At 40.0% G+C, this 19,382-nt stretch overlaps 1 protein-coding gene across 1 annotated transcript in view; it reads right to left on the reverse strand.

The window, feature by feature from the left end:
* Positions 1-1,660: 1,660 nt before the first annotated feature.
* Positions 1,661-19,382, reverse strand: part of FBXL17 (F-box and leucine rich repeat protein 17) — a 501,049-nt gene continuing 483,327 nt past the window's right edge. The window contains 1 exon segment of the mRNA XM_043595100.1: positions 1,661-4,564. Coding sequence (XP_043451035.1) covers positions 4,424-4,564 — 141 coding nt within the window. The 3' untranslated portion in view covers positions 1,661-4,423.

Here is a 19,382-nt window from a genome sequence, read left to right on the forward strand (position 1 = left end):
TTTCAGGGATCCTGGTTTTATGTGAGGTGAACTCTTGATTTGTGTCCCAATTATCCACAGGCCCAAAGTTTTATACACATTCTCTAGGCTGCAATGATCAGTATAGTCTCCCAGATTTTGCAAGTTTCCAAGCTTCTCTAGAGATAAAAGTTTTAGCAAGCATCACAATCACCCAGAGGATTTTCTAGAACACAGATTGCATGGTCTTTGCCACAGTCACTCAACTCTGCTGTTGTAGCACAAGAGCAGCTACAGATAAGACATAAACAAATGTGTGTAGTTGTGTTCCAATAAAACTTTATTTACAAAAATATACATCAGGCCAGTTTTGGCCTGGGGGCATAGTTTGCTGACCCCTGTTCTTGATGGATGTCCCTACTCTGTTCCTGGTCACAAGGGGTTCCTTTTGCTTTCTTGCAGGCACAGCTAGCCATTTAAAAAGGTTAAAAAAGGGGTGTCTGGGTGGCTTAGTTCGTTTAAGCATCCCACTCATGATCTCAGGGTTTGTGAGTTCTAGCCCGGTGTTGGGCTATGGGTCGGGCTATGCACTAACAGTGTGGAGCCTGCTTGGGATTCTCTCTCCCTCTTTCTCTGCCCATCTCTCTCTGTCTGTCCCTCTCCCCCCTCCTCCCTCCCACACTTGTGTTCACATGTGTTTTCTCTCTCAAAATAAATGAATAAACTTAAATTTTTTTTAAAGGTAAAAGGGTTTACAATTATTTTACTGAAAAATTTCAGAGGTTACATAGCAGAAAATCTTTCAGGATCTTCATTCTAACATATTGCCAGAAATAGAAGTCCTGCATTTAAATTTCTACTTGTTGAAAGAATTTAGGGCAAGACTTTTCTAGTGGAAACGATCTTCCTTCCCTACAAATCCAATCTCTTTAGTAGTCCATGAACAGTTTATGATTAGGCTTGGTTTTTCTGCAGAGGCTTTTTCTACTCTCTGCCCCTACAGAACATACTTTTCTATTTCACTTGGCTGTCTACCCACCTACCCAGCTACCTACCTTAACTTGGTTACACCCTGAACTTGCCTTGCTGTCTCATTCCTGCATGACTTTGCACATGCTTTTCCATCTTCCAGGTTTGCTCTCCCTTCCTTCCCCACACTAAGTTTGTAAATTCCTGTTATTCCTTCAGCCCTCATTAGAAGTACCTCTTCTGTGAAGCTCTTCCTCTCCAAAGCTGCTACTCTGTCTCATGTGTGCCCTCTAATTATGCCTATTATTACACCTATTGTACTCCACTGCCATTGCTAGTTTTCAAGAATGTCTCCTTGCTAGGCTATGAGAAACAAGGATGGGAATAAGTCTTATTTATCTTTAAATGACCAGTGCTGGGTACATGTTTTTTACTCAATAAATTTAACTGTTTACTTTTGAAAAATGGAATAAATGGCAAAGCAAATGAATTACTGTTTAGGGAATGGGATTTTAAACAAACCACTTGTTTAAACCCTTAAGGTTTTAATCTATCTCAGTAATCACTGGCCAAATTAGAACCTCCTAAACCCAGTCTTGTTCATTATCCTGGTTAGTCAAACCAACATAAAGTCAGGAGTGAAACACACAAGGACGTGGACCGCTGCATGCATCACACCCAACCAGCAACAGGGAGGCCATTTATTATCTCTAAAATAAAACAAAAGACAAAGTATTTTGTTTCTCTTTTATTGCAACCCATTGCAAGGTCAAAAGATTCACGGAAATATAGAAACTACAAACTGGGCGAATTTCCTTTATCCACTCAAAAAGACATTAAAGACAAAGGACCAGAATTTTTCACTACAGCAATATATTTCATAGTCTTTATTCTGAAAATACTGTTGACATTTTGGAGAGGATACAAAGCCCTGCATTAAACGTGTTCACATATATTTATGACATTCTAAGCAAAACAAGAAACTATATTGCCCAGAAATCATTTTAAGCCTCATTTCAAAGCATCTAATGAGAACACATTCAACAACCATCATAGGATCACTCAAGGTGATGCTTTTTTTTTTTTCTGGTTGTTTTTTTGAGATTAATGCTTTGAGGCTGGATATGATGTTTCTACAGATTTCTACAAATATACCAAAGCAGTTTTCCAGGTTATGTTGCATCAGGCTTTCTGGATTAGTCAACATCTTAAAGAATAAGTGCAAATTCCCCACCCCACCCCACCCCCAAGCTAAAGCATGTTATAGTGCTGTATTTGAGATTCAAACAACGCAACATTATAAAAAAAATCAATTTTACACTTCTGAAACCATTTGACAAGCAAACTGTAACACTCTAAAGATGACAACTTTGAACTGAAATGGCACCATCCATATCATCAATGGCTCTCCCTTTTTTTTTTTAACTATTTAAAATATAGTGTGACGTATATAAAAATTAAACTTTTGCTTATTCACTCAAGCTACTATTTCTATACATACTGTCTTATAAATTAGTTTTGGATTAAAAACCAGTTAAAATATTGTGAATTAAAATATTTTTCAGTGGTGGGGAAATGAATATGAAAACGATACTATTTGATGTGCAAGACGAACTCTTTTATTAATAATAAACAGTTTTTAATCTTACACAAATTGTATTCCTTTCAAATTAAATTAGTAATCTATCTAGTGATGGAAAAAATACCCTTGGTGCTTACTAAGTAGATTTTCTTAACTGATTGGGATTAAAAGCAAAACAATGCCACATCAGAAACATGTTGACGTAATCAAAGGAAACAGTGTTTACAAAAAAGGAGTCTTTATAAATAAGTGAATAGTATTTGAATGTAAAGCTATATTTTGTTTCTTACAGCTAGTATCATTTTAGCCATATTGGGGCTTACAGAAAGTGAAACTCAAACCTTAGTATATCTGTTAAAGACCAAAAAAAAAAAACAGTTATGTCCACATTGGGGGAGAATAAATAGCAAACTCACAAGTCAGGGTTTTGTATCTAGCTCTACTGTGAAAGATGATCACTCTTTAGCTTAAAAAGGCTCCCTGTGGTCTTGATTATAAATCTAGACACAGGTAAGTTTACTTGAGCCTGAGTCCCTACTATGAATTAATTGTAAAGATGTGTGAAATCAAAACACATATTCATTTACTTGTCGATATTGTCTTAACTGAAAGCTGGCAATCTTTAAACAAAGAAATGCTTATTTCTGACAAGTGTAAACAAAATCTTAATGAAAAGACTTTCTAATTTTTCCTCTTAACTCATACATTAACCAGCAATAGATCTTTGCAGTAGCACAAGAACTATTCAAAAATAACATGCATATATCCATAAAACCTGTTCTAAAGCTCAAAGCAAAGCAAAGAAAAAAAAGAAAAAAAGAAAGTAATAGGAAGATTGTCTACTTATATCTCACTCATTAATTTTCTATTCATGTGACTACCTCCAAATTTCAGAAATACACGTTCATAATTACCAAAATTAACAAAAAAATAATTAAATGATCGGTAGGGTTGTTTTTAAATAACTGCGCACTATTAATTACATTGGTGCCTTTAATGTGGAGAATGCTAAGGTTAGCTCCAAATATCATTAAAATATATCTGGACCAGTTACTATCTGTGAAATAAAAGCTAACACAATGTTAACACAAAACTTCACTGAAATATTCAGGACTCAACAGAACACATTTGCAAAATAATGAATAATTAACTTTTGTGAGCTGGCCAGGGGAGTTCAGATCGTTGCCTCCATATAAAAACTTCACAGAAGGCTTAATTCTCTCTAGTCCCTACATCATCTCCAGATAGCAAGTTGACCATCTGTGGATACAGTGAGTTAGGCAGAGCCACAGTGGATGACATGTTTCCTCAGTGACCTGGAGGAAGGCCCCTGTGTCAGAAATGGTCTAGAAAGAAACTGCCCTGGAGTTGTGTACGCATGCACGTGTGCATGTTTATGAAGGAGTGTAAGAACGTATATGTGTGTACGTGCTTGAAATTTTGCAGGGTACTGGTTTCCTGGTTTCCAATTAGTGCAACATCACTTCTGGTCTGGTGATCATCAGAAGTGCACAATTCTATCCCATCAAAAGGCAAGACAGTTGCATTTATTTTGGGGCGTCTTCAAGAGGCAGTAGTTAGAAGCTCAAAATAATAGACCGATGTTTTTTTGGTTCTACAGGAAGAAAAAATTTTTAGAGAAACAAGTCTTTGAACTTAAAAACTAAAAGGTGTGTGTGGCTTTTGAAATCTTTAATTTTTAAGGAAAAAAAAAAAGAACCCCAGCTCACCTGGGAACAAATAGCAATTGCGCTTATGCTATGCAGTATGCAAACAAGACACAAATATACACACTCGGGTACACCCGTACACGTGGAACAGTTAAAACCCTTCCAAGGGATTGCCTGCCCCAAATCTCCTGCTCCTCTCCGCCCTGCTGACTGATCCGAGTGGACCTACGCGGGAGCAGGAGTGTTAGGAGGAGGCAGCAGACATGTTGGGGGTCCAGCCCATCTGATAGGCTCTCTCCAAGGTCCTCTTGCAGTCCTGCAGCACGGTGCTGAAGGTGATGTGGGGGTACTGCTGCACCAGCTGCTCCACTGTCACTTCATTGACCTGCAACCAAAGAAGAGCCATCGTCAAGCACAGGACAGGACGGCTGAGACCGCCCACTGCCCGTGTCCTCTGACTGAGTGCTAATGGTGGTAACAGGAACTCTCACCTCATTCCCCCTCAGCAATGTGAGCCAGTGTTCTGTGAGAAGGTACGTGTCCCTTTTTGCCTGACCTTCCCGATTTCCTGAGTACTACATTCACCCTCAGGGATTTTTTAAAGAAGACATAGGATATCAATGTGTTTTCTAGAAGCATAAATGATAGCGACTTGTTGAGATCTTAACAATGCCCACTGAAAAGCTAGTGCCTGGGAGGAGAGGCAGCAGGGAGATAGCACTCTAATGTACATTTAGCTACATCATCAACCTGACAGCTTTTTTAGGACAAAACTGTAGAGTGGTAGAGAGGATCCACAGGAATCTAGATGGAAGTGTTGGGGGAAATGTTTATTTTTCTTCCCTTTAAATGTTAAGGCATTGCAAACTTCAAGTCCCTTTGTGAAAAGGGCTGAAATGTGAGGAATCAATAATTAAAACATACATGGCTGGCAGGTCAGGGATGGCCCCAATAGACCTTAACCATCAAAGATACCACCTTGATTCTTGATTAGACAAGGCAATCAGACAGGCCTAATTAAAACTAACACCTTTACAATTGCTGTGCTGTGAAGGGATTAATTTGTCAATTATTTTTAAGCTGATTGCAGTTCATATCACAGAAGTAGACAGCTTCCTTCATCCTTTAGATAAATAAATGATTAACCTAAGAACCACAACTTTTAGGTAGCTTTATTTAAAATCTTTATTGAACACTTGGGCATTTTCAAATGCATCAATATTTCATTTATACTGAGTAAGCTGGTCTGAAAGAAGGTGCTTATGATACATAATTTTGTGCTCCCTCTCCATGTCTGTCCATTCTTGAAAAAGATCAGGACCACCAAGAAATGCCTAAAACAACATCAAACCCTTGTTTTTTGCTTTGAAAGCCTGCTTAGAAGTATGATGACCATGACATTCAGTCGTCTACACTTTTCTGAGATAACATGATGTTTTCTGGGTGATTTGGAAAACTGTTATATATAATCTTTTTTTTTAATTGAGAATTGATATTTCAACATTGCACTGATGATACTTAATCTGTCAGAACACCTCTCTATTCAAGACTTGCTTGTATTAAATCAACTTTCACTCCAAATTCAACCAAACCATGTAGTTAATTCTTTTTGTGATAGTTATGATGTATAACATTGTTTTCAAAAACAAGAAGAAAATTATTTAAAGTAAAAAAGAAAAACTGACATACAAATTAGAGTTGAGAATATGAATTGATGGCCTTAAGAGGATTCTTATGCAACATTTTTAATTTTTTAATTTAAATTTATGATCTAAGTTTTGCTTGGGTTGAGGCAGCCTAAGACAGTACACTTAAGAAGGCCATGCGCCATCTGGCTCTATGTATCTCGGTAGCGTATTTTTGATACTCCAGTCACCTGACTTAATCCCAGATGATCAAACTGTCCAAGTTCTTTCTGGCCTCAGGGTCTTTGCACATGTTATTCTCTTTACCTGGAATACTTTTTAACCCACTTCCCCCTAAAAGCCCTCTCTTCATGCCTACTTCCTACTTACTCTTGAGTTCTTAGCTTCAGTGTCATTTCCCCAATGTCATTTCACTGCCCTATCCCTGCTCCCCCCCACCCCAAATTAGGTAAGGCTTTTAGGTTATTTACTCTTCTAACATTGCCCACTTTGTCTTCATAACACTTATAAAGTTAGTTTATAATTACTTAATTTAATATCTGTTTCTCCTGCCCCAATGTACAATCCACAAGAGCCATGATCATTTTTGTACCCACAAGTCAGGCCTAGTTATTGGTGACAGAATGATAAAAAAAAATACCAAAAGGCAAGTAAGAAATGGAAACTCAAGAGCAAGGCAAAACCAGACATTAAATACTAATCACACAAAGACCAATTCCCTGAGGAACTCTTATTTGGCTCAGGAATTCCCTCCTTCAAGAAGCCTTCCCGAAGCAAGCCTATCTCCCAGAAAGGTAGGGTTAGGTACCCCCTTCTCTGTGCACCTGTGGTGGGCACCCTGCATGGTTCTTTCTTTTATTTAAGCACTCTCACTGTGTAATCATCTCTTTACTTGCCTATGGCTGCCACCTGCATAAGAAGAGCCTCTGGGGACCAGAGACTGTCTCTTACCTTTAAGGCTGTCAAGCTGTGTGCAATGTAGAGAAGAAAAATGGCAACTGTGGTTCATACCATGGACTTGAGAGTCAACCAGAAACAGGTTTGAACCCTCGTTTCACCTTACTTCTTTAAGATTTAGTTTCCTCAACTATACACACAGGATAAAACTACTTAAAAGTAACAGGATTGTTGTAAGGCTTAAGTGTAATGATATGCTTAACACTGTGACTGACTTAAAAAGGTCCCCAAATGGTAGCTCTTATTATTAGAGCAGGCACTTGGTAAATGGTTATTAGGTGCATGAGTTAATTAACGATACGCTAGGGTGACCGATTCTCTGTCGTGATGCTCCATATTGTTCAATTTCTGAGATATTTCAGAAGTGAACCTTGGCATCATTAGTTGTAGTATTCAAAATAAAATAATCATAGGGTGAGAAGTAAGCTTTAAAACATACATCATATACAGGAAGAGTCTATTCTACCTTATTGGTCTCTGGAGGTGATTCTAGAACTTTCCTTAATGGAACAGTGCAGGTTTTAAATATCTACTTTCAGAAAATCCTCCCTTTTCTTTACCTGATGTTCCCCACTTTCCTGTTAGGTTACCTTCCTCCCTTCTGTCATAAACAAACCCATAAGGATGCTGGTCTCATTAAGAAAGAACTGAAGTCATTTGGTCAGACAGGATGCATGGCAAGGGGAGAAAGTCCAGACCACTCAGTATTCAAGGAACAATGACCAGGAAAACAGATAACAGAAAACCGAGAAGAGAAAACATTTAAACCCACTGTAAAGATGGGCACTGTCTTCTGTGCTGCCTCTTTTCTGATCTACATGTGGGCTTGCACAAAGTCTGATACCTAGGGATTGACAGGCAATCTGTTTTGGAGGTCCAATTTTTAAACACAGAAAAAAAATATCTCTATGTGGTAACTGTTTTGTGGGAAGAGAGATACAATTTACCTTAATAAAACCTGATATATAAACATAAATTTATGAAGTATATAAATTAGGGGATAATTATTCACTTTGGTAAAGGCATCCACGGTCAGGTTAACTGATTTTCTCTGCCAATATTGTATATATACTTTGATTTACCAAAATTCAATTTACCTATTTCAGTTGCTTAAAGTAAGGTATACCCATAGCTGAGAATACAGAGTATGTTAGGTCTCTGGCTTTCAAAGGTTATGGGCAAGAATAGACAGTAACTTGGTTTTGTATAGTTGAATTAAACCAGCAATCCTCTGTGGATATAATATGTCTTCTAAGTAATCTTTTTGCTAACTGTGCTCTGTAAATTCTAGAAAACAAAGCAAAGGGGAAAATGCAAATATTCCATTTTAGAGCTTTGTTGGGTAGAAGCTATTCAGGGGAAATACATGTGTTCCCACTAGGGAAGTTTCTATCTTTTACTTATAGTGTCTCCTGGCGATACAGTGTGACAAATTTTATACTAAAGTTATTTTCATTTACTCCTCAGAAGTACAAATTATGCTCACCTCTTTGTATAGAATCCATAAGCACTTTGGTGCCTTAGAGAAAAAGTTCAGCGTTAGACACCAGGAGGGTCCAAAGCATTTTAAATTGTTACGCCTACATACACATTTCTGCAGACATTTTGTCATGCACAACTCCACTTGCTAGAATGAAAGGAACAATTCTCTGTTCCAACTCATAAAATGTGTGTAATATAAAAAGGGAACATAGATTAATTTTTTTACATTTCTCCATGATCCCTGGTTTTCTGTATTCAATTTCTTTTCCTCTTGCTGAAAACCATCAACGGCAACTCCTATATTACACTTGAGATTTGAAAAATGCAGCCTATCTTCCTAAAGAAATATGCAGTGGTGTCATTTGAAGAAATTACTGTGATTAAAGGAAAAAAAAGTGTGTACCACAGGTTATTTTTTAAATATAAGAGAGATTGGATTTTATAGTTCTCTCCAAAGACTGCATAACCATAATTTACATTTTCAAAATTATTATAACTCTTTTCAAGGTAGTAGCAATTTGTCTGGTATTTTAATCTATTTTGAGTTAACATCTATTAGCACTTTTTGAAAATGTGAGGTAAATTGCTATGCTAATTAAGGTAAATCATACCATAGTTTCATTCTCTTCCTGTTACTACTATGGAAGGATGAGAAGAGACTCTTCGAGCTTCGGAGATTCAGTTCAAACAATTTCTCTAGACCATCACACTCATTCCTTCACCTTATCAATACTTTCCCCAGAAAGTTCCAGCTAAGTGCAAGCCCAAATCTGAAGTATCTCCCCAATGATACCTACCATTCAAAAAATGCTATTTCTGATAAAATTTTCAGAAAAAAACATTTATGTGAAGTGATTATTATTTCCTCTTTGTCTCATGTTTTAAAATAGGACACGTTTCTTGTGAGGGGGGAAATATTTGACACCTGAGTGTATGAAACTCACATTCATGAATATAATAAACCACGTAAAATCACTTTTTAAAAAAATCATTTTTTTAAATGGAGAAAGTTTCCACGCAAAGGTGACCACTACTGAAAATATCAATAACATTAAAATGTATTACGCTATTGCTAGACTGTGTTTCTTGACAGCAAAGAGTATTTGAGCCATCTCTTTGTTTTCAGTCCTTTGCACACTGGCTGGCATATTCTCGCCCCCATTAGATTATGAGCTCATGAGATAGGAGTTTTTGTTGGTTTTGTTCACTGCCACATCTCTGGCACCTATAGAATGCCTAGCACCTAGTAACTACTCAATAAATATTTGCTGGCTAAATTAATGTAGTAGTTGTTCAATGAACAGGTACAGAGTAAACACAAAAGCACGAATTAGTTCTGCATCAGAAACAGTGGACATAACCTCACCTTGTTCCCAGACTGTTCCCACTACAGGGGTAGCAGTCTGTAAAGTCTGGGCATTATGGCAGCTCCAAACTCCTTTCATCCTTTGAAGTTCATACCTAAGGCGATTCTCTGTGTTACTCTCCTTTCCAACCGACATCACCGGGCGCCTCTTTCCAGATGCACCTTCCCTCGGGTTTCCAATAATTTGGCACAGGACACCAAAGTAGCTCATGCTGGTGGTTCAGTAATTTCTGCTGGGTCATTCTGCTGTCAGACAGTACTAAGGAAAAGCCTAGGCCATACTGGAGTTAAATGAGGGCAGCCTTCCTTACTGGAGATCAGTGACACACTAGACTGGATGGATAACACTGAGAAACACATTACTGGTTGCTAGATATGAGCTTGTTTCCAAAACCTTGCAAAAACCCACTTCTGCTTCCAGCGTCAGTGCCCTGCTCAGGGCGGCAGGCCCAGGTGGGCCCCACAGAATTCTGAAATTTTGTGACATTTAACGTGCCTTCTCATGTCACAGTTATCTGGAGGCAGAAGGGGAACTGTGGGCAGATCCCCTGACTCAAAATGATGCTACCTCAAAATAATGCTACCCAATTTCTTGGGCTTCAGAAATTCTACCTGCCTTTACTACTCCCTGGGGGGCAAATGGAAATCCGAGGAACTTTTTGTTGCTATCGTTGGTGTTGTCATCACAGTGACGTGTGGCATTTGTTGTCCCAGATAGCATGAAAATAATACTGCAACTCACAGTACAGTCCTGGGCAAGGAAGAATTCTTCAAACCAAACTGTCCTACGCCCCCCACTGAGAAACACTGTGCTCATCAGAATAAGGCACTTGTGTGGTAGGGGATAAATCAAACACATTTCTTCTCTTCAGCATGGTTTACTTTGGCAAAAAGTTGAACATAATTTGTTAATTCTTCACCATAATGACCAATAAAGGCAAAACGAAAGTATGCCTCCACTCTAGCAAGGAGGGAATGGGAAAAGTATTCAATGAACATCTACTATTTTCCAGGCATATACACATTAATACTCCTTATTTCACATGAACTGTGGCTCAGAGAGGATTAGTATTTCACACAGGGTCATGTACCTTGTAAATAGAAGCTAGGATTTGAATCCAGGACCCCTAAGCAAAGATGTTCTCTGCACTGTGCCATGTTGCCTTGGCACACAGGTAACAGCGAGACACATGAAGTGCCATACTGTGGCCTAGCTGATCACCTGGCCAGTAAACTGTTCACTGACATTCCTTTTCCATCCATGGTACAAAAAATGATTTCAATTTACATATAAGCACATTTCAAAGTCCTTTACAATGTCTTCAAAATGGCTGCTCTGTGGGAATGTAAATTATAATAGATCTCACTTTGCTTGTGGAATATTCCATGGTGCAGCTGTGGTTGCATGAGACTTTGAAACATGATAGAAACATGATGAAGCTGCAGGACTAACAAGGGACCTTCTGGCAGGGCAACTGCCCATGACATAAACAGGCATTGCTTTTTCTCCAGTCTCCCACCCATCAACACGTTTTTCTGTGTCCCAGACAGAGGTAGAATGGCCAACTTGACAGACAAGGTTCTTGACCCCTTGGAGCAAGGAAAATGGACAATTATACCAGCAACAGCAAAGCTTGAGGATTGATTTCTAGGGGAAGTGCAGATTGCTGTGGACAGAGGCACCTGACCTTTTCCAGGAGAGCTGGAAAAGGCTTTCCAAAAGAAGGAATATTTAATTGAACTTCTGGACAGGGAAGCATCAGCCTGTGTACACATTTGTTAAATGCACACATATTATTCAGGGAAGAAAGGAAACCCATTCATGAGCCAGAATAAACCACTAACCTGTCCCTTACTTTGTAAGCTTTGTAAGGTAATGTTTCTCCAGCTCATCTAGCAAACTCAAGTGTATGACTTCAGTAGTTCTTGCTTCACATAGCTCCATTCTGAGGAAAGGGGAGTGAAGAAAATGGATCCCCCTATCTTCAGGTGGGAAAAGTAAGGAACCCACAGTACATCTGTGAAGGGGCTGCAAATAGCACATTCAACTACTCTCTCCTAATTCAGGGCTCTTGCCCTCACACTGGTCTGTCATTCTTCACAGACTCCCTGGGCAATGTCACTCACTGCTAACAGCCCCAGAGGCTGACTCCTGGCGGCCCAGAGGCAGAGTGTTGTCTGTCGGGCAATACGCCTCCGGAATCTGCTTCTCTCTGAGTTTCCTGGCTCTCTGGGAAACTGTACTGGCTATCAGTGGAACCCAGCATTCACAAGGTGTAGCAAAAGTCATCACAGACAATGCATATTCAAAAGAGGCCCAATTGCTCTTTAAGCAAGTGCCCACTGGCCCCGAGATGGGCACATATTAAAATGGATAAAATAAGGGTAATGTGAATTCTAGTAATATGTCAACTTTGCATGTAAATGAGATGAGTCATCTAAGTGCAGTTTAAAATATTTTAAATAGGACACTAAGAAAAGAATAAAACAGCAGATGATACATTGGTTTTCCCAGGACCCTGCACAGCCAACAACATGCAGCAGGCTCTCTTTGGGGATTCTATTTTCTTCCCTTCGCAGAGGGATTTCTCATGTCCCTGCTTGGGTGACATACCATGTCTTACCTATGTTTCCCTACGTTAGAACAGGGAGGTCCAGGACACCAAAAATTTGGAGGGGCTTTTACACTCTCTTACTTCATTCTCTTCACACTCTTTCTCTTCAGCAGCAAGGCTAAGCTTTCCAGAAGTCTGGAGGAGGATACAGCAGTAGCTCAGTATGCATGAACAGGCTGCAGGCAGAGCCCACAATGAAGATTAAGGGTCTTTCCCAGACTGGTGAGAGCTGTGAAAATGATTCTAGGTGTGAGCCAAAGCACCTGCTCTTTGTCTCTACTCAACAGTCAACTTCGCATTCCTTTCCTTCCCTCTGTCTCTCTTAGTCAAGCCAAGGCCCTTAACCACAAACCCCACAGCAACTCAGACATAACAAATGTTTGATACACATTTATTGACGTGGGATGAGTTAAACTGTGTCTGCAAACAAGAACACAAATAAGAATACAGTGGATCTCAGCATAATTGCTCACTAGAATCACCTGGGGATCTTTTAAAAACCCCAGTGCCCAGGTCATATCCCAGACTAACTGTACCTGCATCTTGGGGAAGTGGGACCCAGGCACCAGTGTTTTTTAAAGTACCCACCCCCCAACCCTCCAGGAGATTCCAATGTGCAGCTTGGGCTGAGACCCACTAGGTTAAAGCTTTCAGCTGTGAAGTTCCCAGAGGGCACAGGTGATTTCTGCTCCTGGGAATCTGAAGGCAAAGTCTGAACTAAGATTATGTGAAGACAACAAGTAAGCACTTGCCTCCCACGCTGCCCTATTAAACTGAGTCAGGGGTTATGGAGAAAAGAAATGGTTGCTCCTACAGCTTATTGGCCCATCTTTTTACAAATACTCACCCCTACCCGAAACAAAAGGTATATTCTTTGAATGTGGTAAAAATAGACTGGCTTCCTGTCTGTCACCATTGGTCTTGGATCTCTAGTTGGGCACAGCCCAAGGAGGCCACCTCCTGAGTTTTCCAATAGCTAATGGAAGGGAAGATTCCCCTAAACCCAGCTATACATGGATGGATGTAGTGCTTCCTCAAGGGACCACCCATAAGGTGAAGGACAGGGCACGCACGACTAAGTATTTAATATAATTTTAAGAAGAAAAATTTATCATTTTATTGGAGACTAAAAGCTACCTGTTACATATGGGAGTCAGGTGTCTACAGGCCACCCACAATGCACTATGCTTCATGCATGAACCTCCCTGAGGCCTTCAAGGATGGATTTTTTTTTAATAGAAAGAGGTAAGAAATATTACTCTTGGGTGGCAAAACACTCATCTAAAAGTCCCAAAGCATGGAAAGAGACAGATACTGCGAATGCAATGAACCTGACAGAGGCAGGCTCATAAATTCAGTCAACTTTGTCAAATGCAGTCATTCCATTTCAGAATCTGCAATGATTGGAAGTGCTATGCTCTGTCAATATCACAACAGGCCTGGCTTCATGCTGTCTCTTTTTCATGAGATGTGGGTAGCCTGTTAACACTAGCATTGCTTTCTATTCACTTGAATTAGCACAGTGAGGAAGCAGCAAAGAACCTGGGAGGATGAAGATCACAGAAACGCCTGCAGTGTTAAGTGAGAATCGGGGCTCGCCAACCTGAAGCCTCTAATTAGAGATTAGTGTGACAGGAGTCCAACAACCAGACTGTCAGAGAGAAATTAGTGACATTTTCATTCCGTTTCTCCAAGCAATCCTCCACCAAGAAGGATGTTTCAAGTCAAGTGTAAGCTCTATGCAGAGCCTTGCATAGGCCACTCTGAGGCCACTGACCGCTGGCCATGGAATTGACCTAGCGCACAAATGCATACATTTTTTAGTATAGATTTGCATGTGCGGTACAGATGAGAACCAAAGCGGACCTGTGTGGGACATCAGGATGGAGATAGCTACTTGGTGAGTCATCTGCAATTCTCTAAATGGTTCAGCAAAAGATCGACTATTTGAGAAAAACTGGGCCCTAATAAGATAATTAATGTAGTCACTAACTGAGCGGTAAGTACAACATATTTATAGAACACATCTGGGTGTTTCTAAATTAAACTCACAAAGTTAAGCTAAAAAACACAATCGGGAAAGAAAACTCTCAGAACTAAAAATGTCTTCTTGTCTGCTTAATGGCTTTCTTGATTTCAGTTTTTATTTTCTTACAGAAAGCCTGGGGCGGTGGTAATCACCAGTGGACACCTGACCAAAAAAAAATATCTTTCTAAAATGGCATTTGCCATCAGGTAGAATTTATGGATTTGACCTGTTTCCTAAAACAAATTTATTACCAACAAAAATTTATTCTGCATAAAAGTGATCTGTAAATCTGTAGATTAAAAAGCCTGAAAACAAGTGATATTTCTGGTTTTCAGAAGAGAGACTCTACATAAATCAGAGAATTCCAGGGTTAGGCTCAGAAGGATGCTGAGTCCAATCACACAGCAGATGCCTGAACTCAGTCTGTGACTGTCCTGAACCCCAGGGGCTTTCAGCTACACTCAGAATTCCCCAGCTACAGGAAGCTGGTGTTAAATCCAAGGTGTTACCTTTCTAATTTCCCTCTGTCCAGATACTTCTTATAATCTATAAAATTATCAGGAGGAAGTGGGATCTAATGTTTTTCAAACTTGCTTTTAGCTGTACAATACTTCTGGAAACCAGAATAATAAATAAATACACAAACCAAATAAGTAAACTAAATGAACAAAGCAATAAAAGTGGGGTTGCTCTGGCTGAAGTCAGTTAGATGGTAAGGACCAGGCACCCTGCCCTCTTAGCTGCTCTGTTATTCCCAGAGACTCTGAGGAACCTCCTCAGAACCTTGGAGCTACACAGAATGCAGATAAGAAACACAATCCATTCATCCATCACCCAATACATATTTTTTAGGTAACTGTTATGTATCAGCCCCTATGGCTGGGTCTGGCAATATAACAGAAGGAGAAATCCATGGATCTCCTAGTGAGGAGGAGAGTGATGAGGATGAAGAAGGTAGGAATTCACCACCACATGGTTCTTGCTTGCAAATGGTCCTTGCTTGCTTCATGTAAGGAAGTTTACATGCATTAACTCATTTAATTCTCTCCATAGTCTATGGGATGGGTGTTATTTTTATTCCCTCTTTACAGATGAGAGAGGCAGTACGGGAGATGGAGATAGAAAAGCCAGGATTGTGGTGACATTGAAGGCAAGAGAAAAGCGTTCTCATGAAAGAGGGCATGGTTACCATATGCGTGCAGCTGCTAAGGGATGAGACCAATTGTGGGCAGAGAAGTGGCTGCTGCATGTGGTGACAAGGAAGTCACTGGTGATGTTGAACAGACTCAGTGGCACGATGAGGATGGAAGTAAGACTGTAAGGAGTGGTGAAAAAGGAAGGATGACTGTTCATAGTCCATCCTTTGCAGAAAGGAGTTTAATAGGAGAGTGGCAGAAAATAGACTGTAGAGGAATGCAGCTGAAAGAAGTTGTGGGGTCAAAGCAAGGTTCTTCATGCAGAAGAAATATACTTTGGGGTACCACTTTCAAAAATTAATTTGCAGTCTTACTGCATTGTAATTGCCCATTTGCTGGCCTGTCTCCCATAGGAGACTCCCCTACCTATGGGGTAGGAACTGCCTTGTTTGCTGTTTTTTCTGACCCGTCTCCTATCACCGTGACTGGAACCCAACAAGCACACTCAACAAATATTTCTTGAATAAATGGATAAAATAGATAAAAATTGGGAGAGGGGAAGGAGTTTGGGTTTTTTCTTGAAAAACCACTTGCCAAATAAAACTTTCACTGCAAACCTGCTGCTGGATGGCCAGGTTTCATGTGCGGGCTGAGCCTGTTCCTTCCCAAGGAGTCCCTCAGTCTCCTGAGCCACTGTGGGCTGTCTTTGTTTCTATTCTGTGAAGTCAGGTGCTTAGGAGTTCTGGGATCTAATCTGAACCCTGTTAAGAAACTGCTGTTACCTTTTCTGTTTCTAAATTAGAAAAATAATATGATCCTGCAATCTAATTCTTTCATATAATTACTTAAGCCAAATCAAAGTTCCAAGGAGATTATTTACTACAAAGCAATGACGCTCCCTGGTGCCTTCAGGCAAACTCCAACATAACATTCTATTCCTCCAGCATTTGGGGAACAGTAGGCCCTCTGCTTCCTCCTTTCTAAAAAAAAAAAAATTCATACATCATTCCCATAATAGAAGTGAGCAAAATATAAGCAGCTCCTTACAGTACTCTCCCTTAAAGTGTTCTAGGTTGATGTCGATTTTTCTGAAGAAGCAAACCAAACAAGTCCCAGCCTGCACACTGAGTGGCCTTCTAACTTGGCAAGTCTTTACTCTGTTTACCCCAAAGGACTGAGACCTATTGGTCTCTGAGTTTCTTCTTCCTTTATAATAAGTGGAATTGTTACTTAATGAATTTTAGCTATGATAAAAATAGATTCTATTTGTTTCTGAGAATTGCTAAGTCTCGGGGCCTGGTGTTTCTCTGTAAGATCTTCACATGTGAATTTCTATTCATGGCTACAATATCATGAGCCAGGTAGTTCATGTCATGGTTGAATATCACAGACCAGATTCTAGAACAGATACGTATATATGAATAAATATAATAGCACTAGTAGTGGACATTTACTGAGGGCTTGCAGCGTGCATGACTTTGGGCTAAGTGCTTTATTGCAATACCTCATTTAGTCTCATGACAACCCTATGGAGTAAATACATCCCAATTTTTCAGATGGTGAAACTGAGGCTTTTAGAGATTAAGCTGTCCAAAGTCCACAGGCAGTCAAGTGAAGTAGGTAGAATTTAAAAACCCAGCAGTTTGACACCAGTGCTTACCAGTTTAACCTTTGCCATAAAAGCTCCATGCTGTGTTTCTTGGTTTAATGCTTAAATACAGGGAAGGCTTTTCAGGTGCCCAGGATTAGCAGAAGAGGAGACGGGAGCGCTTCGCCACAGTGTGGTTGTGAGGTAACCTCTGAATTTCAGCTGATGTGTTTTTCTGTTTCAATTACCAGGAATAATCAGGAGAGGGTTGTAAAAATGTGTTTTAAAGTGTTCCTATGCGAAAATCACCTGGAGAAACTGTTTTATCAGCAAAAGGAACAAGATGCTGATACTTCAAGCGAAGGACTTCAGTTCAGATTTTAGAGTCCCAGCCATGCTGTCACCATTTTTCATCTTCCCTCTCCCTCTGAGCACATGACTACAGGCTGTCAGGGCAATGGTTATGTCGCCTAGGCCTTGGGCTGCACAGTCTAACACAGGCAAGACCACTCCCACCTTATCAGCACAGGACGGTTTGTTTCGTTTTGTTTTTTCACTTTATTTTCTTTGATAAGGCATAAATTTTCAATTCTCAGTTTTGGCTATGGGCAATCTGGAAACAGCTGTGCATGAATGGCAGGGAAGAGGGGAGTCCCTGCAGGTACACACTTTGTTTCATGGCTGAATTGCTACCCAAACAGTCCTGGACACAGCGCCCCACAAATTATTTTTCCTTTAAACTGATTTTTCCAGTTAGTTCTGTGTATTAGTTACAGAGTCCTATGTTATTTTCCCCATAGGGCTTTCCTGCTCCTGATTCCTAAACAAGCTGATAAAAACTCCATTTTCTCCACAGAAATATTTAGGTTGTTGAGGCTTTCTCTTACCATAATTACTTCCTGAAAAATGCAGTGGTCAATTTTTCCTGAATATTTTTACATTAAATTGGGCACACAAAACTTGGCCCTTGATATTTGAAGGCTGTAAAGTAGATTTCTGGCTTTAAAGAGATGACTGGTTTCTATTACTTGCTTTCTGGGTTGGCTTCTTATTGATTTGATTAAATCTCCCTACCATTTAAATGAGGAACTCTGTGTGAAAACAAGAATTTCTTATGACCGGAAGAAATCATTTCTTATTGAAAGAAATCATCTATTTCACTCCTCGACTAAGTACTTCAGGAATTGGAGCAGGTGAGGAGAAAGGTCTTGGCAATGGTAGTTTGATGAGAAATGAATTAATTCGATTATTTCCATGGTGTGGATCAATAATAGTCAGCCTCGCAGAGGCCCCTGGCCTGAAGGCAGCTGGATAATCAATAGGATCACACAGAGGCTTCTCCTCCCCCAGCAGCCTCTCTGATCTTTTCTGGGCGGACTCTTCACGCCTGTGTAATTCTAATTTATGTCAACTAGAAATCAAAGAAATTCCAAGAGGCTTTGGTCATAGGACATTGGGGTGGACCTTTCAAAATCTATTTGCGTCTATTCCTTCAGTAATGTGGCCCCCACAACCCTCCTGGCGCCTCTAGAGGCCAAGGAGAAGGAACCTCCTCCCAACAGAAGGGCAGCTACCTGGTCCCGGCCCAGGCAGAGGGGCGGCGTTAGGTAAATCGAGGTACACTTTCTCCTTCCTATATCTACAACTCTCCAGGGACATAAGAACAAATAGGCTTTTTAAGCCAAATGCTTTGCCAAGAGTGGCTCCCTCAATAACGCTCTTTAATGATACCCCAGACGCTGGCATTTTCAAATCAAATGAACAGTGTGTAAAATTAGTTCTGCATGAAGTTTAAAAAAAAAGAAAGAAAGAAAGAAAGAAAGTGAAAGGGAGCTTTTAAAAGCTCCAGCATTTCTTCATCCAACTGCTTTTCACAAGGGTTTGGCATTTGAGAATTGCTACATTTATGATGTTATTCGCTGCTCATAATTCAGGCCCTCTGTCTCCGAACTTCTGTATTAACACACACTGCAGAGGTTTCCACCACGACTTTTTATCACCGAGGTTTCCCAAACCAGCCAGGCTGCCTCTGGCGAGGTCTGGTTTCTCAGCCAATGCCATGCCACTGGGCTCCCTCCCTTCTCATCAACCCTGTTACCCCAAACATTTTTCATTAACCTTGAACATTGCGTTTCCATTTGCCCTACAGCTTTCCCATGATTTTTTTTTGTCCTTTTCAGTTTTGTTCTCCATCCAAACGGCCTTGTAAGAAATGAGGAAAATATCCTATTATGAGAAGAAACAGATCTATATGGACTCTAGAATTCTACAGAATATTCTATTCTAAGGTTGTGAAAATATTCTCTGACCAAAACCACCTACTGTCTATAATTGTGGAAAGCAGAGTAAACATATCACTCTTATTAGAGAGTCCCGTTGATTAT

The sequence above is a fragment of the Prionailurus bengalensis genome, chromosome A1 (assembly GCF_016509475.1).
Source record: "Prionailurus bengalensis isolate Pbe53 chromosome A1, Fcat_Pben_1.1_paternal_pri, whole genome shotgun sequence".
NCBI classification, from domain to species: domain Eukaryota; kingdom Metazoa; phylum Chordata; class Mammalia; order Carnivora; family Felidae; genus Prionailurus; species Prionailurus bengalensis.